Source organism: Tamandua tetradactyla, chromosome 3, assembly GCF_023851605.1.
Source record: "Tamandua tetradactyla isolate mTamTet1 chromosome 3, mTamTet1.pri, whole genome shotgun sequence".
In the NCBI taxonomy this organism is placed as follows: domain Eukaryota; kingdom Metazoa; phylum Chordata; class Mammalia; order Pilosa; family Myrmecophagidae; genus Tamandua; species Tamandua tetradactyla.
The window spans coordinates 11,219,222-11,246,115 of record NC_135329.1 but is presented as its reverse complement, the minus strand read 5'-3'; the positions used below and the strand labels follow the sequence as shown (position 1 = coordinate 11,246,115).

Genomic DNA, 26,894 nt, shown 5'->3' with positions numbered 1-26,894 from the left:
GGCTGAGGGAGCGGGCGCTGAAAGGAGACGCAGGTCCGGGCGGCAGAAGCTCTTTATTGAGCCCCTCCCCCCGGGGCGGGCGCCGAGCTGGGTGGCACAGTGGTCCCTGCGCAGCTCCTCCGCCACCCGGAGCGCCAGACCCCGCACTGGGGTCGGGTCAGTGAGGACCTAGGCCAGGGAAAGGAGGTGCGGTAGGCGGGCGCTCCCGAGGACCGCGGCAGCCCCAAGCCCGCGCCCAGCCCCCTTTCCCCGGCCACGGGGGTTTCTCCTTCCCGAGCCACCTAACCTAGTGTCCCCAGGCCCCGGAAGAACCGCGGGCGGGAAAGAAAATGTACTTTCCTGCGCGGGGATGGGGTGGCACGTAAAAAGAGTGGGGGCCCCACGGGCCGCTGGAGCCGCAGGTGGGAACAGCCCCGGGGGCCCGGCCCGACGCCCCGTACCCCCGCCCCGGCCCGCACTCACCTTCCGGCCCGTCCGGCCGCTCTTCCTCTGGCCCGGCGCTGCCCTCCTCCCCGTCCAGGGCCACCTCCTCATCCTCTTCCTCCCCGGAAGCAACTGGGTGGAAAGGAGCCCCCGTAAGGTGGAGTCCCCGCTTTTCTGGCTGCACCCGGGGCCCTGGCCGCCCGCAGCCCGCCGCCCCCAGCTCGCAGGCCCCTCACCGGGCTGGAAGTCGATGGTCCGCAGCATCTCGGCCACGTGCTCCACGCGCACACTGAACTGCTCCATGCTCTCGTAGCCCGGCTCTGGCCGGCCCGCCAGCTCCACCTTCGACATCGCCCCGACCCTGCAGCGGCCAGAGGCTCAGCTGGAAACCACCGGGCACCCTCGGCCTCAACCCCTTCCCGCGCCGGCCGGGCAGACACGGCCCCTTCCTTTCCCTTCCCGTTCCTTCCCCCTCTACCTACTCACTTATTGATCAGCTCCTTGGCCTGCTGCAGGGAAGAAAAGAAGGATGAAAAGTAAGCACCCTGCTAACCCCTGGCAAAGTCCATTTCTGAGTCCCATCACAGGGCGGGGGGTATATGGGCACCCACATCCCCATTTCGTGAAAGAGAAATCGGACTCCAACGGGGTGACTTGCCCAAGGTCGTGGGGGTGAGTAGGGGTGAGACACCAGACTGGAACCGGGTCTCCAGGCGCCCAGGCCCCCACTCCGGTCACCGGCGCGCTGCCGCCCTCCCCAGGGCCCACCTGGAGGTAGAGCGCCATCTGCGGCTCCTCCATGGACTGGATGGCGGACTCCACGAGCTTGGAGGAGGTCTCCAGGTGGTCTCCGTACTGGCGGATGAGGCCGCGGACGCGCAGCAGCTTCTCCTCCTGCTCCCGGGCCAGCGCCTGCAGCAGCTCGCCTTTGCGCTCCTCCAGCACCGCGCACAGAGTCTCGAACCTCTGGTTTAGCAACTGCTTCTGCCGGCGGCTGTTGTCCTGTAGGACCGGGAGCAAGGACGAGGGAAGGCGTGGCTGAGACCCCACAGCTGGGGAAGCATCCCGACCCCACCCCGTTCCTCACCCAGTGGAAGTTACAGAGAGCCAAGAAGGAAAGTGACCTGTTAGTGGCAGTGCCAAAACTCCAGCCGAGGGCTGCTGATAATAATAATAACAGTAATAATAATAACAGCAACAACATAATTCTAAAAAGTTGCTTCACTGAATGCCGTCTGAATCCCTGGCCCTGGATTTTACTTGCATTATCTCATTTAATTTTCAAAAAGACCCAGTGAGGTAGCCACTAGATCATTATCAATATCACTATTAGACGTAGCAAAGACAAAACTAAAGCACAGAGAAGTTACATGCTGGTCCAAAGGCACAGAGTTAGTAAGTGGCAGCGCTGGGATTCAAAGCCAGCAGCTTGGCTAGACACATCCCAGGCGTCCAGAAACTCTCCAGCCCGGGGGCACCAGAGAAGGGGGACCCATGTTCCCTCCCCTCAGGCTCACCTCGATGGTCTGGCACACCTCCTCCATCTGCGTGATCACTGCTTGCACACGGTCATTGCCGGCCACCAGCATCGCGATGCCGTCGCTGAGCTCACTCTGCCGCACACGCAGGGCAGCCTTGAGGGCTGGGGAGCCTGGCCTAGCACGGCAGCCCTCCATCCCCAGCCGGGGCTTCCCAATGGGGAACCCACCCCGCAACAAAGGAATCTGTCATTTTATTAACCTTTTGAGTTAATTTTTAAATTTTATTTCAACAGTTAGATTTCCATTTCTAAAAGCTCCATTTAGTTCTTTGTTCAACTGCATGGTAATTTTTGGTAGCCTATTTTGGCCTTTAAATTCCATTTTTTTTCCAAAAAACATTGTATCCATAGCGGCTTTTTATTTTTCAATAATTCCAATATCTGAATTTCTCACAGGTCTAAATCTGTTATTTTTGTTTCTGCTGATTTCACTCACGTGGTGCATTTCTTTGTGCATCTTCACTTGTGAGCTAATATTTCATCGATCTTGCTCAGGAAAACCCCAGGACCTAGATTGAGGATGCTTTCCCGCAGTGAGAATTTGCATATAGTTCTGTCAAAATGCAAATTCTGTCCACTTTGGTTGACTGCTTTAGCTCCTGGGTTCAACCGACCACTCTAGCTCCTGGAATTCCAGCCTAATCTGGGAATTTGGGGAGTCCCAGTTGCGGGTCCCCTGCCTGGTAGGGGGTTGAGCCCCAGTTTCCCTATCTCAGTGATAGCACCAGCATTTGCCCTCCAAGAAATCCTGCTTTCCTGTGCTTGCCTCTCAGGGTTCTGTTTTCAGCTCACTCTCTCCTCTTCCCCACAACTCTTCTCCCGGGGAATATGGAGGTTTCCTTTGCTTCCTGTGCACCTACCGATACAATCTTCAAATTACATTTTATGCAGCATCTAGTTGGGGGATAATGAGAGGGACTTGAGAGTACTAAGACCATCCCAACAAAGTTCCTAGGGGCTTTTGCCCGTTATCTAATCATCTTCTCACAACAACTCAGAAGTGGGTTTTTTAATCCCCATTTCACAAATGAGGAAGACAGAGGTTCAGAGAGGTCAGGTAACTTGACCCAGGTCTCCCAGGTCTCACCAAGTTAAGGCAGAGCTGGGGCTTGAGCCCTGATATCCCTGGCTTCAAAACCAGGTGGAATCAGAGGCGACCCTGTCCTATGCCTCACTGCCCAGAGGCCTGGTCCCTCTCCTGCCTGATACCTTCTGGCGTTTGTAGATGGTGGGTAGTGGGGCCACCTCACAGTCCTTGTGGGCACCGAAGACCTTGCAGAGAGAGCAGGTGGGCACCTCACAGCTCAGGCAGTAGATGTTGATCTTCTCTTCTTCGTGCTCCTCGCACATGAGGTGCTGCTCAGCCTTGGTGTGCAGGGGGCTGGAAGGGAAGGGGAAGGGGGACAGATGGCCAGGGACCAGGCCAGGGAGAGGGGAGTAGACCCAAGAGGGTCAAGCTCTGTGAGCACCTTCTCTTCAGCTTCCACCACCCACCACCACCACCACCACACCCTCTGCTCCTGCAACTGGGGCTGTGTGGGCTGGTGGGTGCCTCCCACTGGGCTCTTAGTTTGGGAAATAGAAAGAGCGAGAGGAATAGAAGAGGCCAGGATCCAGGAAGAGCCTCACATGATCTGTATCCCAGGGCCAGGGAAGTCCCACGTGGAGAGCTGACAAGGACCTCACAGGTGCTTTCAACCAGACTTCAACCGGAATGACCCACTTGTCATGGAAACAAGGGAAACTATCTCAAATCTCAGGGGAGCCCTCCTGCCATGATCTGCACATGTCCCCGGGGTGGATAATTCATCAGCTACTGTGGGTAGATATTCTGAGCCAACGTAACCATATCAAAGCACCCAGGGTAAATCCCTCCCCACTCCCCCACTCCCCCGCTCCCCCACCTCTGCGCTTTCCCCACCCCCGTCTGTAACCCATTCTCTCATCTCCAAACTGAAGAGGTTGAAGAGGTGGGTAGGTGGCTGGTTTCTGTTTTCCCTTTCTGGCCTGGATGGGTTCCCTGGCTGTGTCCCAGGCCCCAGGCCTTGGAGAGGCGGGAACCCCTGACAGCTCACCGGGAGGACTCCTGCTTGTAAATGTCAATGATGTTCTCCACCAGCAGATTCCTCTGCAGGCCATAGACCCCATGTCGGTCCAGCACGACCTCGTGCCTGCAGGAAGGGCAGCGGAAACGGCCTCCCGAGGACACAGTGGAGGAGCCCCGGGACTGCCACAGGGGGTTGGAGGCCTGCGGGGGAGGCAGCACGAGGCATCAGGGAATTGGGGGGAGGCTGGAGGAGAGGCCAAGGGCCTGCAGCAGGAGGGGAAGGGTGGAGGGGCAGGCATCAGCCTGTTTACACAGCTGGGGCTTCCTCTGGGAGCAACAAAGTGTGGGTGGCCATAGACATCGTGTTTCCCACTCTGCCTCACTACTCAGCTCTAGCTCCTTGAGTGTCTGTGTGTCCAGAGCTTAGCTGTGGCCAAGGCGTAGAAGGTGCATACCCCAGAACAAACATGTCCTTCATCTTAGCCCGTTCCTATGGGTGGGAAGCCATTGCCAAGGCCTTTTGAAGATGCTATTTTGGTTAAGGGGTGGTCAACGGATGAGGTTCGGCCTTCGCCCTCTTCCTGGAGGCTTTATGAAGAGGAAGCCATGTGAAGGAGTAGATGTGGAAGGCAACAGAACCCAGAAGAGAAAGGAGAGGACATGCCATGTGACAGGACAGCCAAGGACCCCGAGGATTGCCAGCCAGCCAGAATGCTACCAAACCTGAGAGGAAGCAAGGCTTCTGGCCTCTGAAACTGTGAGCCAATAAATTCCTGTTGTTTAAGCCAGCCCACTGTGTGGCATTTGTTGTAGCAGCTGTGAAATTAAGACAGCCTTGTTGGGATGGGATTTCTCCAAAGGGGCCTGGCATGGAGCTATAGGGAGAAACTGGCCTGGATAGGAGAGCTAAGATAAGAAATGGACCCTGAGTGGGTTCTCTGCAGAACTGAGTGGGAGCACAAGCAGAGGTCCGGCTGAACCAGCTGGGTGATTCTGGGAAATGCTTCCAGGGGCTGGGAGTCCAGGAGTCCTGGGCTCTGGTGCTGTCCCTGACACTGTTTCACGATGTGAACTTGGGCAAGCATTCAACCTCTCTAAAGGACTAGAATGGAGTATTCATTCTATTGTAAATATTGACTGAGTATGCCAGGTAATTGCTAGGTCCCAGGAGATAAAGATATGAACAAAATGCATATCCCTGTCCTAAGGACAAGCAAACAGAAAACTGCCTCTTGCAGGATGGGTGTCATGACAAGGGTAAGCTCCGAAGGAGGATGTACCACAGATGCTCATCGCTTCTTCCCATGTACACCCTCTTCTTAGAGCACTTGCTCCCTCCCATCCTAAAAGGGAGAGCCCTGCCTAGGACTACCTATTCCTGGCCACAGGTGATGGTCTCAGAGTTGAGAGGGTGATCAACTGAGCCAAGCAAGGCCAGATATTCTCTCCTAGGAATCTGGATTTGAGACATAGAGGCTGAAGTGGCTTGAGCAAGTGCAGCTCTGGAAAAGGCCTATGGAGTTGGGCTAAGAGCTGACATTATGACCACCCAAATGGAAGTAGACGGTGTGGGGGGCAGAAGCTATGAGCCTTAGAGAGAAGGCAGGTCTGCAGAGAAGAGAAAAGAGCCAATATGTAGAGAGAAGCCAGGAGGAAAAATAGGCAGAGACTGCTTGTCATTCCTTGATCTCCACCCCCTCACCCCACTTTCTTCTTCAATAATAGAGTCCTTGAATTTTAGCAAGACACATGACTGCCTGGAATAAAGACCATGCATCTAAGCCTCTTTTCTCGTTAGATGTTGCCATGTTGCTATCTCCCGGCCATTTGGTATAGGCAGAAGTGCTTTGTGCAAGTATCTTTAATGGAAATGCACACACCCTACTCCTGCCCTTTTCTCCTTCCTGCTGGCTGGAATGAATGTGGGATGGCTGGAGATGAAGCAGCTGTCTTGAACCATGAGATGGTACCACATGCCGAGAAGGGCAGCAAGATAAAAGGAGCAGACCTCTGATGAGCATGGTGTCACAGCAGCAGTCCTGGTCTGCCTGCCCATACTTACACTTGAGAGAAAACACTAATTCTTACCTTCTTTCAGCCAGTTTGGGATTTTCTGTCACAGCAGAACCTAATCCTAACACCCAGAAGATCCTGTACACTTAGATTGTAATGGAGAAAGTAATCACCTGTGACTTTCCATATTTAGATGTGTTTCCTGCAATTAGGTTAAATGAAATTCTCCAAATTCTTATGATCACTCCTCTTTCTTTAAGCATACGTGAGCAGTTTTCTGATTCTTGAAATCCAATGTGCCCTGAATCAGAAAAAAAGGCTATTCTGTCACACAGGTTGCTTTTGGCTGCAAAAGTGGGCTGGAAACAAACCACAGCACAACTTCCTTCCATGCAACAAGTGGTGGTGGAAAGGGTATCAGTGGGTATGACCAACTCCTGGCTGATATCCCCCCAGCCTCATCTTCTCCCACTCTAAGAAGAATGGGTTTCTCTCAGCCAATCTGAAAATTTTGAAAATTTCTGAGGAGACTCTGATTGGCCCAGCTTGGGGCAGATGCTCAGACTTTGGACCAACTGCTGAGACCTATGGAGCAAAGTAATATGATTGGCCCTGCTGGGTCATGTGTTCCCCTTTCAAAAGTGGGGCTTGGCTGTTTGTATATAGCATGCTCGTTCCCAGAAACTTCGGGTATCTATATGACACCTGAGACTCAGAGTTAAAACCCTGAAGCTATGAAAGTCAGCAGTACCCCATGCAAGAACTGTTTAAAAAGTTGAAAAAGTGATCAGTCTTTGAGTAGAGATATGAATGAAGAAATCTGGATAGGACTGTGGTAGATCAGAATACAGGGTAAAGGATGATATCATCCATTATTTAAAACTTCAACTTCTGTGTGAGACCAAAGGGAATGATGTTTATTGCGTGAAAAATCTATATTTTGGGTAGTGCATTTCTTAATTTAACTTCCTATGTTCAGTTTAGTTGAACACTAAGTACATGGAATCATGGATAGGGTGTGAGGTTTTGTTGACTTGCTCAGGTTAATGTGATGCCCCGATAAATCCCAGAGTGGTTCGGCAGTGAATAAAGAAGTATTTGCAAAGTCCCCTTGCGTAGTTGGGGGGAAGAAAGGAGGAAATATTCAACTTCCCCACTTGGAGAATTTCTGATATATGCGCAAGCAGTGGGGACAACCAAATCAATAGGTTAGGCCTTGATCTTGGGGTTCACCCCTATGAAACTTATTCCTGCAAAGGATAGGCTAAACTTACTTAAAATGAGGCCAAATTCCCTAATATAACTTATGTAGACAGCTTAATTGAACACCATAAGTACATGGAATCTTGAGTAGGGCATGAGATGTTGTTGGTTTGTCCAGAGTGATGCCCTGATAAATCCCACAGTGATCTGAACAGTGAATAAAAAAGTATTTGCAAAGTCCCCTTCAGGGAATGGTGAGAAAGTGGGAAAATTCAACTTCCCCAAGTTGAATTTTTTTTTCATATTCTCACAAGCAGTGCAGACAACCAAAGCCATAAGCTAAGCCCCCAATCTTGGGGTTTGTTCATATGAAACTTAACCCCACAAAGGATAGGTCAAGGTTAATTAAAATTAGGCCTAAGAGTCACCCCCAAGAGAACCTCTTTTGTTGCTCACATGTGGCCTTCCTCTCCAGCCAACGCAACAAGCAAACTCACTGCCCTCCCCCTGTCTATGTGGGACATGACTCCCAGGGGTGTGGACCTTCCTGGCAACGTGGGACAGAAATCCTAGAATGAGTTGGACTCAGCCTCAAGGGATTGAGAAAAGCTTCTCAACCAAAAGGGGGAAGAGCGAAATGAGACAAAATAAAGTGTCAATGGCTGAGAGATTCCAAACAGAGTCGAGAGGTTATTTTGGAAGTTACTCTTACACATTAAATAGATATCACCTTGTTAGTCAAGATGTAATGGTGAGGCTGGAGGGAACTGCCTGAAAGTGTAGAGCTGTGTTCCAGTAGCCGTGTTTCTGGAAGATGATTGAATAATGATATAGCTTTCACAGTGTGACTGTGTGATTGTGAAAACCTGTGTCTGATCCGTCTTTTATCTACCTTATCAACAGATGAGTAAAACATATGGGATAAAAATAAATAATAGGGGGAACAAATGTTAAAATAAATTTAGTAGATTGAAATGCTAGTGATCAATGAAAGGGAGGGGTAAGGGGTATGGTATGCATGAATTTTTTTCTGTTGTCTTTTTATTTCTTTTTCTGAATTGATGCAAATGTTCTAAGAAATGATCATGATGATGAATGTGAAAAAAAAATAAACTAAGGCCTAATAGTCACCACCCAAGAACCTCTTTTGTTCCTCAGATGTGTCCTCTCTCTCTAAGCCAACTTGGCAGGTGAACTCACTGCCTTCCCCTCTCTATGTGGGACATGACTCCCTGGGGTGTAAATCTCCCTGGCAATGAGGGACAGAACTTCCAGGATGAGCCGGGACCCAGAATCAAGGGATTGAGAAAGCCTTCTTGACCAAAAGGGGGAAGAGAGAAATGAGACATAATAAAGTTTCAGTGGCTGAGAGATTTCAAACAGGATTGAGAGGTTATCCTGGAGGTTTTTCTTATGCATTATATAGATATCCTTTTTTAGTTTATGGTGTATTGGAGTGGCTGGAGGGAAGTACTGGAAAGTGTTGAGTTGTGTTCCAGTAGCCTTGATTCTTGAAGATGATCATATAAAGATGTAGCTTTTACAGTGTGACTGTGTGGTTGTGAGAACCTTGTGTCTGATGCCTCTTTTATCCAGGGTATGGACAGATTTTAAAAAAAGTATAAATAAATAATAGGGAGGAGAAAGGGTAAAAGAAATTGGATAGATGGAAATACTATTGGTCAGTGATGGGGAGGGGTAAGGGTGTGGTATGTATGAGTTATTTTCCTTTTTCTTTTTCTGGAGTGATGCAAATGTTCTAAAAAATTATCATCATGATGAATACACAACTGTGTGATGATATTGTGAGCCACCTGATTGTACACCATGTATGGACTGTATGTGTGTAAAGATTTCTCAATAAAAATATATTAAAAAAAAAAATTGAGGCTCGAGTCAAAGACAGCAGCTCCCACCAGGGAAGGGAGAAGAGCACAGCTCCAAAAGAAGGGCATGGGTTTGGGCACAGCCTCTGAAGGGAATGGTGGAGAACCAGGCAGCCACCCAAAGACCTGTTGTAGGCACCTAACTGAGCAGTTAAGGGGGGAGGGAAGTTTGGGGATTAGTAATGTCTCTGCTAATTCTGAAGGATGACTAAGGGTGAGCCCGGTAAAGGGACAGGGAAGGAGGAAAGAGTGTGTCAGGTCAAAGGAAGGGGGTCAGCAAAAGCCTACAAGTGAATCTGGATTGGCCATGTCCGGAGGACTGAGCGGTGCTGGGTGCTGGCGGGAGCGTGTAGGCAGTGGAATGGGGAAGGAGAGCGCCTGAGGGCCTGGTGTACCTCTCTCCAGAGTCTGGACTCTGCTCGTAGGGGCATGAGAAGCCATTTAGGAGCTTTAAGCAGAAGGAATGATGTAATCGAGTATCCATTTTAGAAAAGTTATGTGAGGAGGATACACTGAAGGTAGGTGAGAGCCAGGGAGCTCCGTTAGGAGGAGGACACTGCAGTGACCAAAGAGGAGCTGGTTGTCCAAACCCAGGCAGTGGAAAAAGGCGTGAGGCTAGCAGTCAAGAGATGAAGATACTAGTCACCGTTTCTCCATCTTTAAAAGAGGCTATTGGTCTCTGCTTTATCTACAGCCCAGGTTTCTCATTGAGAAGAGTAGATGGGAGAATGCTGGGATACCCCCTTGTAAACTATAAAGCACTAAACTATACAAATGTGAGGTCCCTGACATTCGCCGCCTAGGACCCCACTATGGGGAAGGGTGGAAGAGATGCTGAGACCCACCAAAGTGAAAGATGGAGGGTTGCCTTGGGGCAGGGGTGTACCTGCGCGAAGGTGTGGAGAAGGCATTTTGGAGACCAGAACAGTCTAACCAAAACTATAATAGAATTCATATAGGAAAACCATCTACTAACAACTAGAGGAGTCTTATGTATGTTTCCTTAAAAGAATCTGAACATTTAAAAGCCACAACACATTTGTTGTACAGTAATACAAATTTCTTTGTCATTATTATAAAACTTTAATTTTCATATACTTGATTTGGTATTATCAACCCATCCTATAGACTTCATATAATGGCCTTAAAAAGAATCATGAGGGGTGCATGGATGGCTCGGTGGTAGAATGCTCACCTGTCATGCAGGAGACCCAGGTTTGAGTCCTGTGCCATTCACATACCCCCACCCCACCCCTCCCTCCAAAAAAAGCATGAACTATTTTTGTTCTAGAGAATTAGGTTGTTTTTGAAAAAGGTACTCAAAAAAGGAAATCATGTTTATGTATAAATTTTCCTTGTGTTACTTCTTGCAAACCATCATTCAATGAGTTGTGACTACAAACATTTTTGCTTCTTTGAAAGTAATCTGCACAACTTACTATTTTTTATCTTCTAGGGGTAACTTTCTTTTCTCCACAAAAACCCGATTAAAAACATTATACCACTTTACTTTTAATTCCTTCCTGTTCACTGAGTTTAAAATGGGCAGAGGTGAGAATGTGAAATAAAGTACATAAAATGCCAAGACCCTGGTTAATTGAAAGCAGATCCTTCAATAAAATATAGCCTCCAAATAAGAGTAATGCGGAACTGAAGTGTCCAAGTTGTAGATGGCAGGTGAAGTGTTCCCAACGATACAGTAAATTGATAAATTCACCACGACAGCAGCAAAACAGAAACTGACCAGGGGCCAAACAGTCCTCCTTCTCCAAACAGGGACTTGAAGAAGGCACAGTGACCAGTAGGACAGACAGCAACATCGGTGCCTGGAAGTACAGCAGCTGCAATGGCGTGTACTTGCAATTCATGCCGTTGGGTTCCTATCCACTGGGTTGAGCTATATTCTGCTGGAGAATGTTTTCTTGTAGCAGAGCCTCTGGATAGCTATGATCAGCGGTCCTAGCCTTGGCCAGGTGATAGGTGCTTGGGGAGCCACTCTGCAGAAAGAGGTTGGTGAAACCCATGAAGACACAGAAGCTCAGGGTCAGGAAGAGGAGCTTGGAGGGCAGCAGACTTTTGGGAGCAATGCTGTCAGCCTCAGGCAGATACAAGCCCAGTCAGGTGACCACAAAGTATATGAGGGCGAAGCTCCTGCTGGGAAGCCTTGGTGGACACAGAGCCATTTGTTGAGGAACATGATGTAGATGAACCACAGCAGGTTGAGCAGGAGCCCGGTGGTGACGGCCTGTTATCCTATACTTGGTCCACCACCAATGCTGTGACCCCAGCCCCCTGCTCAGTGGTGACCCCTGCAGAGCCCGTGCTCTCCAGCCTCCAAGAGGGGCACCTGGCCCATCTTCTGCTGCCCTTCCCCTTGTCTGCTGCCTCTTCGTAGCTGCTGGCCTCACTGCCAGACTGGGGTGAAGCACCCACCCTTTGGGTTCCCAGGGAAGCTGATGCAACAGCTGTGCACACATGCTCCGCTGCTCCCATGGAATGGGTCGGGACCTATAATAAGTTCTATGATCAGAAAGTGTAAGTCCTCCAACTTCGTTCTTTTTCAAGATGGTTTTGGCTGTTCCGGGCCTCTTACGCTTCCATATAAATTTGATGAGTGGCTTCTCCATTTATGCAGAGAAGGCTGGTGGAATTTTGATTGGGATTGAGTTGAATCTGTAAATCATTTTGGGTAGGGTTGACATCTTGACAGTAGTCAGAGTTCCAATCCATCAACACAGAATGTCCTTCTATTTATTTTGGTTTTCTTTGATTTCTTTTAGCGATGTTTTGTAGCTTTCTGTGTATAAGTCCTTTACAACCTTGGTTAGATTTATTCCCAGATATTTGATTTTTTTAGTTGCTATGATAAATAGAATTTTTTTCTTGATTTTCTTTTCAGATTGTTCAGTACTAGAATATAGAAACGCTGATTCTATATTGTGCTCCTATATTGTGAGTTGATCTTGTACTCAGGTACATTGGTGAATTTGTTCATTAGCTCTAGGAGCTTTGTTGTATCTTTGTTTGATTTTGACTTCTTACTTCTGTCATCTTACTTCTTCTGTTTGTGCCTCTGCCTCCCTGTCCCAGGAACACCTCCTCCTGCTGATGTAAGCAGTTCCTAAATCCTATCTCCCTGAAAAAGCCCCAGTATATTTCAGTAGGTGAATTCCTCTCTCTCTGTCTTGATTAATTATGTAGCTTCATTCCGCAATCCACAACTTGTATGTGACTTTTGTTTATATCTGGTATTGTTATTTGTTAAATTTAAATATTAAATTCAAGAAATGTTTTTAAAGAGCCTTCTGTGATAGGAAATACGAATATGAGTAATAAAGTCTACATCCTCACCTTGAGTAGGACATGAAATTTTGTTGGTTTGACCACAGTGATGCCCTGATAAATCCCAGTGATTTGAACAGTGAATTAAAAGTATTTGCAAAGTCCCCTTCAGGGAATGGTGAGAACAGGGGAAAATTCAACTTCCCCAAGTTGAATTCTTGATATTTTCACAAGCAGTGCGGACAATCAAAGCTATAGGCTGAGCCCCCAATCTTGGGGTTTGTTCATATGAAACTTAACCCCACAAAGGACAGGTCAAGCCTACTTAAAATTAGGTCTAAGTGTCACCCCCAAGAGAACCTCTCTTGTTGCTCAGATGTGGCCTCTCTCTCCAGCCAACACAACAAGCAAACTCACCACCCTCTTCCTGTCTACGTGGGACATGACTCCCGGGGTGTGGACCTTCCTGGCAACGTGGGACAGAAATCCTAGAATGAGCTGAGACTCAGCATCAAGGGATTGAGAAAACATTCTCAACCAAAATGGGAAAGAGCAAAATGAGAAAAAATAAAGTGTCAATGGCTGAGAGATTCCAAACAGAGTCGAGAGGTTATCCTGGAGGTTATTCTTACACATTAAATAGATATCACCTTGTTATCCAAGATGTAATGGAGAGGCTGAAGGGAACTGCCTGAAAATGTATAGCTGTGTTCCATAGCTATGTTTCTTGAAGATGATTGTATACTGATATAGCTTTCACAATGTGACTGTGTGATTGTGAAAACCTTGTGTCTGATGCTCCTCTTATCTACCTTATCAACAGACGAATAAAACATATGGAATAAAAATAAATAATAGGGGGAACAAATGTTAAAATAGATTTAGTTTGAAAATGCTAGTGATCAATGAAAGGGAGGGGTAAGGGGTATGGTGGGTATGAATTTTTTTCTGAGGTCTTTTTATTTCTTTTTCTGAATAGATGCAAATGTTCCAAGAAATGATCATGATGATGAATATGCAACTATGTAATGATATTGTGAATTACTGATTATATATGTAGAATGGAATGATCAAAAGTTAAGAATGGTTGCATTTGGTGTTTTTGGTATTTTTTGTATTTTTATTTTTTAATTAATTAATTTATTATTATTTTTTACATGGGCAGGCACCGGGTATCAAACCTGGGTCCTTGGGCATGGCAGGCAAGCATTCTTACCTGCTGAGCCACCATGGCCCACCCTGTTTTTGGTATTTTTTTAAAAATTAGAAAGCAAAAAAAAAAAAAAAAAAAATAGCCTACATCCTCACAGAGCTCACCATTGGTTTTGGCTACTAGGGGCCCCTCACCCTTCCATATACATTTGATGAGCGGCTTTTCCATTTCTACAAAGAAGGCTGGTGGAATTTGGATCGGGAATGAGTATAACTATGATAAGGCAGATGACCAAAAGTGCTAATTGCTCAGTGAAACTGATACCCTCACAGTGAGAACATAAAATTAGGAGTGAATAAACAATACCAAGAGCTATAGAAATGTTCATATACTTTGACCTAGAAGTTCCACTTTGGAAGCTATGTCAAGGAAACAATTCAAACTACAAAGGTTTACACACAAAGATTCATGCAGAAAGATGTTCACCCAAACACTGGATCCAATGGGATAAAATGGAAGCAACTTATCTGTGGTAGGTTGAATTATGTGCCCTAATAAAAAAAACAGGCTTTTTATCTTAATCCATTCCTGTAAGTGGGAACCCCTTGTAAATAGGACCTTTGGAAGGTGTTAGTTTTCGTTACGGTGCAGTCCAAGTGAATGAGGTTGGGCCTTAATCCTATTGCTGGAAGCTTTATGAGAAGAAGCCACGTGGAGAAGCAGAAGGTAAGAGTCAGTGGAACCCAGAAGAGAAAGGAGAGGACATGGCCATATGATGGGAAAACCAAGGAAGCTAGGGACTGCTGACCAGTGAGCACGCTACGGACCCAGAGAGGAAGCAAACCTTCTGGCCTCTGAAAATGCGAGTAAATAAATTCCTGTTGTTAAGCCAACCCATGGCACGGTATTTGTCATAGTGGCCTGGAAACTAAGACACTGTCCACTAATAGAATGATGAAGTAAGTAATGGTAATCCTTTTAATAGAATACTCTTTATCTGTTAAAAGGAATGAGGTAGAGAGCATGCACTGTCATGGGAAAACATTAATAAATCTTTATGTGGAAAAAGTAATTCTACTCAATATAAACCCATTTTTGTAACATATGTGTGTGTTACTTACTATATGTTAGAGAAAAAATGGCAGGACAAACAACAAACTGTTGCCAGTATTTGTCTCAGGAAGTGGGATTATGGGGGATTTATACATTTTACAATATGTATACATATGAGATTTGAGTTTTAGAGAATATACCTGTATTATATTTGTAATTAGACAATAAAAATTCCTTTTTCAGACTGAAAACAGCCTGGGTATCTAAAAGCAGAAGAAAGGTTAAATGAATCATGCTACAGTGAAATAGAATGTAAAGCTAAAACCATCTGTAATAACGAGCATTTAACATGGGAAGACACTTATACTTTTAGATGTAAAAAGCAGGATATAAATTCTACGTAGAGAGTAACATTTAAATTTTGTAATGAATGAGGGGATTTATGGGTGATTTAAACATTTTCTTCTTTGTATACATCTACATTTCACAAATTTTTCTATATAGACCATGAATTATTTTATAAAGTGAATCAAAATCAAAATCAAATGTACTTTCAATAATTACTATTGGGGTGGGGAATGCTGGGTAGTTTATTTCTTCTTTTTAAAATATTTTCCAAATTTTCTACATGGATGTTTAGGTTTGGAAAAAAACAAACTTTGCTTTTTAGAAGTGCAATGCTCAATTGTGACTGAATGAAAAGGGGGCACTAGAGTGTCAGAAAAAAGCACCAGCCAAAGAGCAAAAAAAACGTTCCTTAAGAGAACCGTAAGGAACTATGTCGATACCAGGGAGGGGCCTTGAAATCCGGGTGGACAGGTGGCAGCGGGCAGCGGGTCGGAAGGAAAGCTTCAGAAGGCTAGAGGGACTTGAAAGCGAGGTGCACACGGGAGGAGGGGACAAGCAAGGCAGGTGGGTCTTATCATACGGGCTTCCAATCCAAGGGTTAGGATCAGAGGTAAAAGGAAAGTGAACGTTAACCTAACAGAGGTAGTCTGGGTAGCAAGAGGGGAGAAAGAGGCTAAGGGCAGAGATCAACAGCAACACACGTGCAAGAATCCATGCAAGTCACGGGCCTGGCCTCAGCATGAGACCCGCCGGTGACTCTGATGTAGGGTGGCAGCGAGAGGAGGGACTCGAAGACGCTTCTGGAGTTTCCAGACAAGGGGTTTGGGGAGCCACTAGTGCCTCCAACGCAGGAGTACTTAGCCTGGGCCACGAACCTCAAAAGATATATGAACAGAATTCAGGGGTCTATGAACTTGTGTGGGAAAAAATTACATCTTTATTTTCACCCACTTCTGGCAGGAACTGAGCATTTTCCTCAATTCTGAATGTGGGCAACAAAGCACAGTAGATAAAGCAATAACCATGACAGTTACTGACAGTACTTTCATACCACATCACAGCTGTTGCTGAAATCTCAAAAAAGAAAATCATTTATGCTACTGCTATTTCTAAATTACAGTAATTAGACCCCCTGCCAGACCTCATTATTTAATGTGTTCATCGAGAAGCACATATTTTATTCTATCAAATGTCTTAACTATTCCAATAACTATATTCCAGTGTTTCTCAAGCTTTTTCATCATTGTTCCCTCTAAGAGCCCTTTTAGATATTTTCCCCTAGTTTCTGCCCCCTCCCCATTTAAATTTAATGCCATCATCACACTAATGCAAGGGGTTAATAACAAGGTGGTACATGGGAACTCACATTTTATACATCATTTTTCTGTAAACCCATAACTTCACTAATTAGAAAAAAAATTTAATGCCATAAGTATACTTATATGTTTTAATGCCCTAAGTATACTATATATATTCATCAACATATACAGTACACATATATATACATATCTATGCTTTATACATAAAAAGAGTAAAAAAAATTTTGCCCCTTCCCAAGAACCAATTTTTGCCCTCTGTTGGAAGCAATATCACTCTCATTGAGAATGCATGCTGTATCTAGTACAACTGGTTTCCTTTACAAATATGTGTGTTATACTTTAAGCTTTTAAAACACTGTCTCTAGAAAGGTCCATAGGACCCTGTGTCACAACAGACAAAGGGGAGCATGGCACAAAAAAGAGATTACTTCCTGCCCTTGTTATACTAATCACAAATAGCGGTTTCATCCCCTAAAGTGTAAAAGGCACGCTCCTCAGCACACCTCCATAGCTGACTCTACATCCGCTGAAGAGTTCCCGTCTGGCTTACTCACTTGGTAAAATCAGATCGTCTGCATCTGTTTATCTTTCTATTTTAAGATGAAGAAACTTATTGGCTCCATTATACACATACATGCCTTTGTTCTTTCCTTAAATCAAATCTTACATTGACACAAGGGAGCCAGCCCCATAAAGTAAAATTTCCTGTGCCAATGATGTGATGTGGAGAGGAAATTCCATCACCCTAGGAAACAGGATGCCTGGATTTATGTCCTGACTCTGTCCTTTGTTTGCACAGCTATAACTGCTGTTTTCTGTGTTCCCTGTAAAATGGAGATAATATCCATTCTATCAAACTCAAATGGAATTGTGTATGTGCAGGCGCTCCATAAATTACAAAGCACTGTGCAAATACCAAGGCTGGTTAACAATCCTAATCTAGGCCCTAAATATAAACGACCACGCAGAACCATGGGGCGTGGGTAGCTAGCTGTTCTCTCTTCCCTGGGAAGGATAAAATGGGACAGAATAAAGAAATGGGGCTCACTTTCAAGTTACATGTGAGGCTTTTCGGGTGGCACACATGCTGAATGGGGCCTTCTATTTCCCGTGTAACGTCCCAAAGCATCTGGTAGAAACGTTCCCTCTAGAAAGATGCTCTGTAAATGCAGTTAAGCTATCAAATCCGTACTATCGCAGAATATTTTCCCTCTTCTCTGGCCATCCAAGGAGATGTTAATTTGGGGTGAGGGGGGGCTCAGTAGTGGATGGTGGACCATGCACGTCCTCTGAGCCAGGGGCTCAGAACACTCCTGGGCAGGAAACCAAGGGAAACATGGCACAGAAGAGCAGAAATGCGAAGAAAAGTTGAAGCACTGCCGAAGAATCCAGGTGTGGGTCAAAAGCTGAGTTGTGGGTGGCAGAGGGACTTTGAGTGGCAGGGCAGTGAAGCTGACAGCACTCAGCACAGAGCCTGCGGAAGGCGGACTGCTCTGCAGGAGGGGGTCAAGGTAGGACACCTACAACCGAGCGGGAAGCCCTTCAACATGGAAATCTAGAGCAATATTTCTTGAATGTGTGAAATAAGATTGTTAGAATTACAGGGGATGCCAAGATCAGTTTAAAAGACCCTCCACCTCGCAGATGTGTAAACAGGCTGGTGGCGGTGAATGAGGAGCCTGTCTTAGATAATGTGACAGACTGGCAAAGAAACTGGCACCTACACCCAGCAATGCTAAACCTCAGGACAGGGTTTATTTGTTTTTTCACCACTAAACCAGGCTTCTTCCCTGGAGATCAAGTAAGATTCCTAACCTTGATGCAAGGTTAATGCAATTGAAACATTGTCAGTTTCAATGCAATGAACCAATTTCTTGCCAAGGGACCCGCCCAAGGTTGGTCTGGGAAGGCACCGGGGCCTGGGTAAGAGGTGGAAGTGGCTGTGGAGGCTACGGAGGCTTCTCACTGGCAGGCCCGTGCCCGACGACAGGGGTTCATACCAATTAACAGGCAAAAAAAAGTAGAAATCAGGGTAGCGTGAAACAGAGGTCATCCCTTGGGACTGCCCTTTGGTTCTTCTTTTAGAGGGGAGGTGACAAGACATTCTCACCTCTCTAAGGCCCCCCAAACTGTCAGTCTCTAGAAAAACTCTTCCTGAATCACCGTCTTCTGAGACGTCCTGGTTGTTAAACAGGTTGCAGCTCATAAACAAGTGCCCACAGTGAAGTGGAGACAGCTATAAAAATAAACTGCAGGCTTGCTTTAAAGTAGCTTAGGAGAGAATGGAGTTTACAAATACAGAAGGACATGGGAAGCTGTTTGTGTCAAATTCCCACACTGACAGTTTTCTTCTAGTCAAAATTCTTGGTAGTTGCGTGGGTGCAAGTGTGGGAAGGCAGGGAAGGAGAAGTTTAAGGGGGTAATGTGGTGTTTGGTATTTCATTCTGCCCAAATTCAGAGAAAGGTTATTACAGCGCGAAGGAAAACTAGTGAAATTATGATGGCAACTATGTAAAAAAATGAATGTATGGGGACAAGGACTTGAAAGCAATGTGCAAAAAAGAGTTGCGCTGTGGGAGGTAGAGTATGGGTGATTTCCTCCCAATCCCTATAATACGGTTCGCTATTTTCGATGAAGTGTTTTTAGCTTTTCAAATTTTGCTTCCTGGCTCTCTGGTTCACCTGATCTTATAAATACACAATTCCCCCAAATTCCTGTTTGCTTCTGTCACAGCAATTTTTAGGACAGCAAGAACACCAGAAACCTCTAAATGTTTTGGGAGACTGGTTAAATAGACTGTGGTTCTACCGTAACGGTAGAATACTATAGAGCCATTAAAAAGGAACACGCGGCTCTGAATGAGTGGGTATGGGACAATCGCCAAGAGAGCTGAGGTGAACAAAGCCGGGAAGAGTACAAGGAATCCAGTACGGTCCTTTTTGTGTTTCGATATCTGCGTGTGTTTAAATATGCATGACTTTACATATAAATATGCATATGTATGTGTAAGAGTGTGTGTATGCAAACATGTACCGAACCATAAATTTTGGGAAGGACAGCTCTATCTGGAGAAGGGAACGGAGGGTTTGAAGTGAGTGAAAGATTCACTTTTCATGTTATAAACTCCGATATTGTTTGGAAAAAAGATATACGGGTATACATTGCTGTTAAAAAATTATGATATAGCAGTGCCACTTTTAAAACAAGTCCTGTTAACTTTCTAGGCAATGCTCTAAGGGGTTTCTTCCTAAGTGGTTTTAAGATAGAGGAACTGAAAGTCTTATTCTTGTCCCTGTACTTAGAAAACAGACAATCTGATTATGCCTAGAGTTGTCAAAATGTGGAGGCAATGTGTGAAAAAAAAACTAAATATGCTCATCTTTTAGAAGGGGATGTGCTGGGATGTATATACATAAGTGTAGCTGAAGAACTGGGTCAGCCGCCCACCAGGGCCTCCCAAAAAAAGCAGCAAAGAAATAAGATGTTCACGCTTCCCTCCTTGGAGGGCTTCAGGGTGCTCTGCTCTATAAAAGACACCCATTAATAATAAAAAGAAAGAAAAACAAAACAAAAAATTAAAAAGAAAAATAAATAAATAAAATAAAGACACCTATTACTCCAGGTCCAGAAGAACCTTCCAGAACCCTGGGAGTCATGCTGCCTTCCAAATATTCTGCACAGAGTTCGATCCAAACCCAAACCATCCCCAGGTATCTCTAGGCCATGTCAGTCTTCCAGAACTTCCTGGAACCCAACAAAGGAGGCCACTCAGACATCTTCCAGCTGCCGTGTGCGGGACCTGCTCCCAGGTTCCTCGGCCTGACTGTGCTGTGTACCCTGCATTGTAACCTTCCAGCTGCTTTTCTATGGGGCGCATTACCTACCCTTCAAAACCTCTATGCTCTTCTGTATCTCAGGTTCCTACAAGGGGATGCTCCAGTATAAATTCATGAGAAATGACGGCAAATTCCTAGGCATCTCACCCGAAGGATGTTCAGGGAAACCAAGGGAAAAACCAACGTGGTGGACCAGGTGTGGCTGTGGTGAGCAGTCCTCACAGCTAGGCCTGCTGGCTCCGAGAAACCAAAGAGTTGCAAGAGTGGCTGAGATGGGAGTGGGCCTTGAAGGGAAGGTGGCAGGGACGAGAGTGCTCAGGAGTAAGTGAGGATGGCGGTGAATGGCTGGGCCAGGGCAGGCAGGCCTTGGGGCACAGCCTCGGGAGGCCCAGACCTCACCAGCCCCCTCTTTTCCTCCAAATGCAGCCACCCCTGGAAAGGGAAGCATTTTCCTGGTTAAGTTAAAACTTATGTTCAAAACATTTCCTCCTAATTTCCAATACGGAAGAAGAATCCTTCACACCATGTCTCAGCACTAACATACATGCAAAGCCAGCTCTGGCCTTTTCAGTTTTATTTCATTTGCAAGACATCTACACCTTTCCCTTGCACTCTCCGTGATTTTTGTTCAATTTTATAGCTTACTAGAACCTCCATCATTAGCGCAGGGCAAGAAAGCAAGCCCGGTTATAAACCATTCTGGTGGATGCCACTTTCCTTTTTGAAACCAATGACCAAAGTGGTATCTGTGAATTTGATTAAGGTTTGCCCTGCTCCCTGACCACAAGTAAACCCAAACCAGTTGCAGTTCTGGGACATAAAATGTCTTCTCTGCTTCCCTCAGCTCAGGTTAAATGGCTTCAAAACCTATAGCTGGCAGGCCTCTTCTCCTGAACAATCTGACAATCTGAGTGAGACACAGGCCATGCATGTAATGGGGTGGGAATTCCCTGCCTCCTGCCCCAGATAACCTAACTGCCCCCAAAAAGATGGGTAAGAGGAACTCTGCTCTCATCACAGTTTCCTTGTCATCATGGACTTTTTTTTCACAGGGTTTACTTTTTACTGTTTCATTATGTCATTGATCTTTTCTCCAGACTTTCCAAATCATTCTCAAAATCTGAAGCTCCAAATGGGAATGCAGAGTCTAGGGCTGGCTGTTTCCAAGCCTGGTGTGGAAGCCCCTCCTTCTGCGCTCCTTTCCCTTTAGCCACTAGCATTCCAGCTGCTGTCCATGCACAGGCTGTGCTTGCCAGTTTGCAGTGCAGGCTGCTGACTCACGCTTACTTGGGGATCTGCTAGGACCCTGGCTCTTCTTCTGCTCCTCAGCCACGATACCCACCACCCACCTCCCTGAGCCTCCCACCTCCCTCACCTTCTGAGCACTCCACTCCAACCTGATGAGAGAAGCCTCATACAAGCCCAAGTTTCTTCACCTGTCCCCACCCCCGCAGCCCACCTGGAAGATGTCGTTGGCGCACTTGCGGCACAGGTTGTGTTGGCAGGGTAGGATCACCACCGGTTTGGAGAACATCTCCAGGCAGATGGGGCAGATGAGCTGCTTCTCCAGGTTGTCCATGCTGTGTGCATCCCCTAGCAGCGGCTTGAAACCTACTGTGAAGTTCATCCCTGCCCTGGCCTCGGCCCCGGCCCTGGCCTGCTCTCACTGCCTCTGGACTCTTCCTCCTTCACTGGAGGCAGCCTGCGGAGTCTTCCGTTCCCTTCTGTTGCTCACTCCTGAAATAGCTTTGCTGTCCTTCCTGTGCCTCCCTCTTATAACTTGCCTTGTCCTTAGCTGCCTCCAGACTCTTCGTCTCTCTCTAGCCTTTGCTCTACCCCGGTCAGGCACACGTAGTTTTATCTCTTCCTCCCTCTCTGGATGGCCCTGTCTCTGGAAAATCCTTCTTTCGTTCCCTAAACTACTCTTTCTTGTTCGCTCTGTGGGCAGCACTGTTTGTCCCTCGCTCCCCAAGAAGGAGATTATTTTTAACGTGGGGGTGGGGAGACCAGGGGTATCTGTGGGACATTCCAACTCCCAATTTAGCTCCTGTAAGGCGAGCCACAGCTGTCATTGAGTGAGTGACCCTGACTCACTGCAGAGCGGCTGACGCCCCTGAGCAGGAGCAGAGGTGAGCCTCACTGGCCAGGGTGCAGGCGGGTCAGCAGGAGTGGCAGTCTCCCACTCACTCTCACTCAAAAGGCTCCACCGAGCCCCCCCCCCCCCGCTAGTGACCCGGAATCTCAATCAGTCTGTGTGGGAGGCGCCACCCATGGCTCAAGGTAGGAGGAGACACTGCCAGAACTACAGAGCCAGCGACAACTTCCTCCCCCCCGGGCTCAGCTAGTGACCCTGTCCCACCTCCTCTGCGAATCAGTTCAGGGCCACCAGACTAGAGACAGGCTCTTGGCCGATACACTTTAGTTGGTGCTCAGCCTCTCTTCTACTATCCCAGGAAGAGGAGCTGCCGGGCAGGGCCGGGACTTCCTACGAGCACGTGCCTGTGTAACTGTGGGGCTGTGATCTGTGAACACACCACCGGAGCCACTCCAAGGTCTTTTAAATTTGATAGGAAATTGGGAAAAGCTGAGCTGGGCAGAACAGACCTGAATGCCAGGGACCTATTTTGGGCACCAAGGGAATTAGTCCCCAGGGAAATTTTAGAGCCCTGACAAAGTACATTATCACGAGGCCCCAGGGAACTTCTGGTCCAACTGGGCAGTTGTCCTGGACTCCAATCCCAGATGGGAGCACTGGCCCTCACCTTTTTCTCCCACAGTTCTTTTTCTCTATCCCAGGCAAAATTGTCTCTTATTTTCTGGGCCCAACATACGCACTGGGATTGGACAGAAGTTCTTTTATTTACTGACATGTTTCTTAGCCCTTCTTCCAATTCGGGGAGAGAAGTTTGAGGAGTCACCAGGCTCTGACCTGGGTGCATGGGAAATAAAATGGTGTGGAGGGAATCCCAAACAGGCAGAATAAGGAGGCATGGATGGGGAAAAGGTCTGTATACATCCAAGCCTTTCCCTGTCACATGTCTCACACCCCAGCTTTTAGAACGAAATCCATGGTGACCAACCTGCCTGTGAGGTGGGAGAAAGGACCGAGGCGAGCAGGCACTGACTGATACAGGAACATCACTCAACCCTAGGGCGCAATGTGAACAGATGCTGTGCTGGTGGCTGAAGTCCAGAGGGGCTTGTGGGATGACGACCCCTCCACTCATCCCGCTTCCGAGTTGTTTCATGAGAACATGGTCAGCAATGCCAGGGCCATGGGTGCCGGGTGAGGGTGAAGCAGTCCCAGGAGGGTGGAGGGGCTGAGGGCAGAGGCTGCGCTAGGAGTCCTGGTACACACAGTTGCAAAAAAGGAGGGTTAGCTGGTGCAGCACCTCCAGGGACAGGGGCCACCCTGCTCAGTCAGCAGGGCCTGGGTGGAGCGATCACAAATGATGCAGGGACTCTACCGGCTAGCACTGGTTCAAATCGCAAGGAAGGCACAGGAAAAAGAATCCTCAGGAGCAGTCTGCCACCACAGCCAGAGACCTCCTAAGGGCAGATCTCTGACAGATTAAAATTGGGGCTGGAGTAAAAGAGAAGAGTAGCTGGGGGACGGAGGCCAGTGTCAGCAGCACCATCAGGGCAGGGCGGTGTCCTCATTGGGATGGACATCATCAAAGCTTCTGGAACTCGGGTTCTTACAAGAAGAGAGGTCAAATCAGGGTCAGTGTCAGGACAGGGGCTACCTGCTCTTTTCTTCAACGTGTGCAGTGGACTGGGGAGAAGGCACACTCGCTGGGTCAGCACCAAGAGGCAGAAGTGGTTGGCGCCCTATTAACCAGAAGGAATGATCACCCTGAATTTAAAGCAGACCCCCTAGGTAAGGTGATAAGGGCCTGTAGTCAATACTATAACAAACTTTCCACTAATGACTTGTGGGGAGTTAGTCTATAGTCCTTTCTTATCTTTGAAATTACCTTGGCCTTTCAGTTTTCATACCTCACTCTTCTTTATCCATTAATAATCTTCATCATCAGAATCATCTTCTCCTTTGAAATGAACTCTGGATTCTATGAGGGGATTTGAAAAACAAATATTTGAACATCTAGCAACAACTTTTTAGGCAACTGGTGTGAAAACTGTTATCGAGCACTTCCTCACCAGCACCACTAGGTGGCACTGGTGTGTGACCCTCCCTCAATCCACAGTCTTGAAGGCTATTTTGGGTGGGGATAATCTCAAACATTTCATTTCCCTCTTGAATTACTGCAATAAGCTGTATCCCTTCACTCTCTCATCTACTGCCTTTTCTAGGCCTGCCTTCCCACCCCCTGCTTTAGCTTGGCCATCAGGGGACGACAAGACCATATTTCAACCTGTCAACCTAGGGCACAAGCCCTCAGAAAGCAGAAAGTACTTGCTTCTCTTTCTTCACTTTGCCCCAATACCAGACTCGAGCCGTCCATAGTTAGGGCGGCCCCTGACTATCTCTTTCATTCCTAATCCAGATCTGACCTGGACTGCTGCCTCCGGTTCTCATAGGCTGCTTCCGGACGTTCTGTTGGTAATTTTTCTTCGTGACCTCCTCAGGCGGTGGCTTCAGTGCCCCGCAGCAAAAGCAGCAGCAGCAGCAGAAGCAACAACAAGTGAGGAGGGCACACAGGAGGACAAGGGTCTGGAAGGTGGGAGAGAATGGCCTCAGCCCAACAGTTCCATCCATGTACCCACTCAAGCTTCCCTCCCTCAATCCTCCTGGTGCCCAGAAAATGAGATGGACAGAGCATTTGCCCTAGGAGAGGAAGGCCCGCAGGTCCTCCTTCCCTGTCCTTAAGAAACTAGGCAGAAGTTGTGTACCTTGAACCAACAACTATTCATCAGAAAATAGTATCTGACGCCATCTTCGCCAAAGTGGTCATATACATATATTCCCAGCGAGCCACGCCGGTCGTAGATCTTCCGCTTCTTCGGGTCACTCAGTATGGCATGAGCTGTGTTGATCTCTTTAAATATTTCTGCTGCATAAGGATCCCCTGGGTTCTTGTCTGGATGATACTTCAAGGCCAGTTTCCTAGCCAGGCAATACCCATAAGGGGTGGGGGGGATGGGAAATGACTGGGGAGAAAGGTTAGGAGGAATTACAGGAAGAGCTCTCTAGACAGTGCAGAGGGAATGTATGAGGTGTGGGACAAAGGATGGAGGCCAGCAACCAGTCTAAATTCCTTCTCATGCCACACTGAAGAGCTGGTGGCCCCAAAGTGAGGGCTTGGGGATTTAAAAATGGGTCAGAAAGCAAGAGAGAGAGAAAAAAGGGTTTAAGGGGGGACATTAGGGTTCAAGAAGGGGCTGAGGTCTGCACCTGTAGGCCTTTTTGACATCTTCAGGTGAGGCACCCTTCTTAAGCTCCAGCACTGCATAGAGGCTTGTCCCACTTTTGGAGAGTCGGCGGGACGCTTCATCCAAATGAGACATGATCTGGGCCAGAAAAGAAACATCTGTGAGAGCTTTCACTCAGAAAGCCACAAAGGAGTGAACATGAACGAGACTCAAGGGCTTGGCAGGTAATGAGCGCAAAGGGGCAAGTATAAGACAACAGTGAGTGGGCTCTGAGGCTGGCAGGAGAGTGCAGGTGTCCAGAAAACGCATTCATATTCAAAAATTTAAAGAAGACATATCCTACCCGCACATTTCCCAGAGTCCTTCAGCTGCCGGCACCTCCAGACATCCCACATCCTAGGGAGGTGTGGGCAAGGAGAGGTCTAAGTCATGGAAAGAGTTCGATTTTGCCCAGAGCTCCTTGGGCTTTCAGTAAACAGCCCTGGGCCTGTCCAAGTTCATTGTTGGGTTTTGGGAGACTAGGGTGGCCTCAGTGCCGGAGCAGTTTTGGCCAAGAACGGAGAAGATCGACAACTACCAAAAGAGAAACAATTCAGACCAAACACTATACTGCCTAAGACATGTCAGAAGTCCAAAGCCAGGCCAGAGGGCAGTGCCTGCAGCTGGACCAGGAGACTTTCGGCTTCCCCTCGCCTTCCCCTCTCAATCCAAGGGCATCCTGCCTCTGCCTTTCTGAGACCCGGCAGCGGAGGAAAGAGGGGACGGCTCAAGGGAGGAAGTAGGAGGCAGAAAGGGATTGCTGTCGCGGCGGACCGGAGAGGGAACCGGAGCAGGGCCCCATAAGGCCCAGGTAACCAAGACAACAAGCTCTGGGCTCCGAAGGAACCGCCCAGGCTCCCCAAGTCCCCTCGGGCTCCGTAGCCACAGGGCTGCCGGCGCCCCTCCCAGGCCAGGCCTTTACCTGGAGCTGCTCTCAGCCGGGGAGGCCACACCCACTCCCCATCCTCCCGGGTGTGAAACCTCACACCGGGCCGCAGCGGCCGACTGCGCGTGCGCGCTGCGCCCCCTACGCTCCGCCGTGGCGGCCGCGGAGGGACCCTCCGGGAGTGCGCGTCACCCTGGGACTCCTTTCGCTCGCGGCGGGCCCCGGGTCCCGGGAAGCTCAGCCTTGTTTCCGGCTTCCTGGCTGGCGGGCGGCCCGCAGGGGCGGCCCTTCGTGTCCAGCGTAAGACGTTCCCCACCCTCGTCGGGCCAGGGCCCGGGGACTCGCTCCCAGACGGAGGACGCCCTCCGCGGCCGCGGCCCTTCTCAAGAGGTGTGCCAACCTCCCGGCCTCATTTCTCAGCATCCAGGGCTCTTCACTCGGTCCTTTCTTTCCCTTCCGCCTGGAAACTCCTACACATCCTTCAAGACCCACCTCCAAGGTCGATATATCTGAGAATCCTTCCTTAAGCCT

At 47.8% G+C, this 26,894-nt stretch overlaps 2 protein-coding genes and 1 pseudogene across 5 annotated transcripts; all 3 read right to left on the bottom strand.

Moving 5' to 3' along the window:
- Nucleotides 1-36: 36 nt before the first annotated feature.
- Nucleotides 37-22,294, bottom strand: TRIM54 (tripartite motif containing 54). 2 transcript variants are annotated; one of them, XM_077152413.1, is made up of 9 exons: nt 21,564-22,294; nt 4,039-4,211; nt 3,173-3,344; nt 1,941-2,036; nt 1,192-1,425; nt 910-932; nt 660-784; nt 463-555; nt 37-168 (listed from the first exon to the last, which is right to left on the bottom strand). In XM_077152413.1, exons 1-9 carry the CDS (start codon nt 21,729-21,731, stop codon nt 158-160), a joined length of 1,095 nt encoding a protein of 364 aa, XP_077008528.1. In that variant the 5' UTR covers nt 21,732-22,294; the 3' UTR covers nt 37-157. The 2 variants fall into 2 exon arrangements, with proteins under 2 accessions (XP_077008528.1, XP_077008527.1); XM_077152412.1 differs by lacking the exon at nt 21,564-22,294 and adding an exon at nt 6,197-6,460.
- Nucleotides 10,403-11,468, bottom strand: LOC143676688 (solute carrier family 35 member E3 pseudogene; annotated as a pseudogene).
- Nucleotides 22,295-22,944: 650 nt separating the features above from the next.
- Nucleotides 22,945-26,558, bottom strand: DNAJC5G (DnaJ heat shock protein family (Hsp40) member C5 gamma). 3 transcript variants are annotated; one of them, XM_077152410.1, is made up of 7 exons: nt 26,400-26,558; nt 25,782-25,834; nt 25,461-25,576; nt 24,959-25,172; nt 24,620-24,779; nt 24,104-24,174; nt 22,945-23,801 (listed from the first exon to the last, which is right to left on the bottom strand). In XM_077152410.1, the coding sequence occupies exons 3-6, from the start codon at nt 25,571-25,573 to the stop codon at nt 24,122-24,124; spliced, it is 540 nt and encodes a 179-aa protein (XP_077008525.1). In that variant the 5' UTR covers nt 25,574-25,576; nt 25,782-25,834; nt 26,400-26,558; the 3' UTR covers nt 22,945-23,801; nt 24,104-24,121. The 3 variants fall into 3 exon arrangements, with proteins under 3 accessions (XP_077008525.1, XP_077008524.1, XP_077008526.1); XM_077152409.1 differs by lacking the exon at nt 25,782-25,834 and having other exon boundaries at nt 26,400-26,542; XM_077152411.1 differs by lacking the exons at nt 22,945-23,801; nt 25,782-25,834 and adding an exon at nt 23,810-23,935 and having other exon boundaries at nt 26,400-26,548.
- Between the last annotated feature and the right edge of the window lie 336 nt (nt 26,559-26,894).

Bases quoted from the DNA above. Each gene is read 5' to 3' on its own strand.
- TRIM54 (XM_077152412.1), bottom strand. From the start codon at position 6,415: ATGGAAGGAAGTTGTGCTGTGGTTTGTTTCCAGCCCACTTTTGCAGCC. The intron at 933-1,191 runs GTGGGCCCTGGG...TCTTCCCTGCAG, and splicing joins AGATGGCGCTCTACCTCCAG to CAGGCCAAGGAGCTGATCAA. The intron at 556-659 runs GTGAGGGGCCTG...CTTTCCACCCAG, and splicing joins GACCATCGACTTCCAGCCCG to TTGCTTCCGGGGAGGAAGAG.
- DNAJC5G (XM_077152410.1), bottom strand. From the start codon at position 25,573: ATGTCTCATTTGGATGAAGCGTCCCGCCGACTCTCCAAAAGTGGGACA. The intron at 25,173-25,460 runs GTGCAGACCTCA...TTGCCTGGCTAG, and splicing joins GATGTCAAAAAGGCCTACAG to GAAACTGGCCTTGAAGTATC. The intron at 24,780-24,958 runs GTACACAACTTC...CCCACCTTCCAG, and splicing joins TGAATAGTTGTTGGTTCAAG to ACCCTTGTCCTCCTGTGTGC.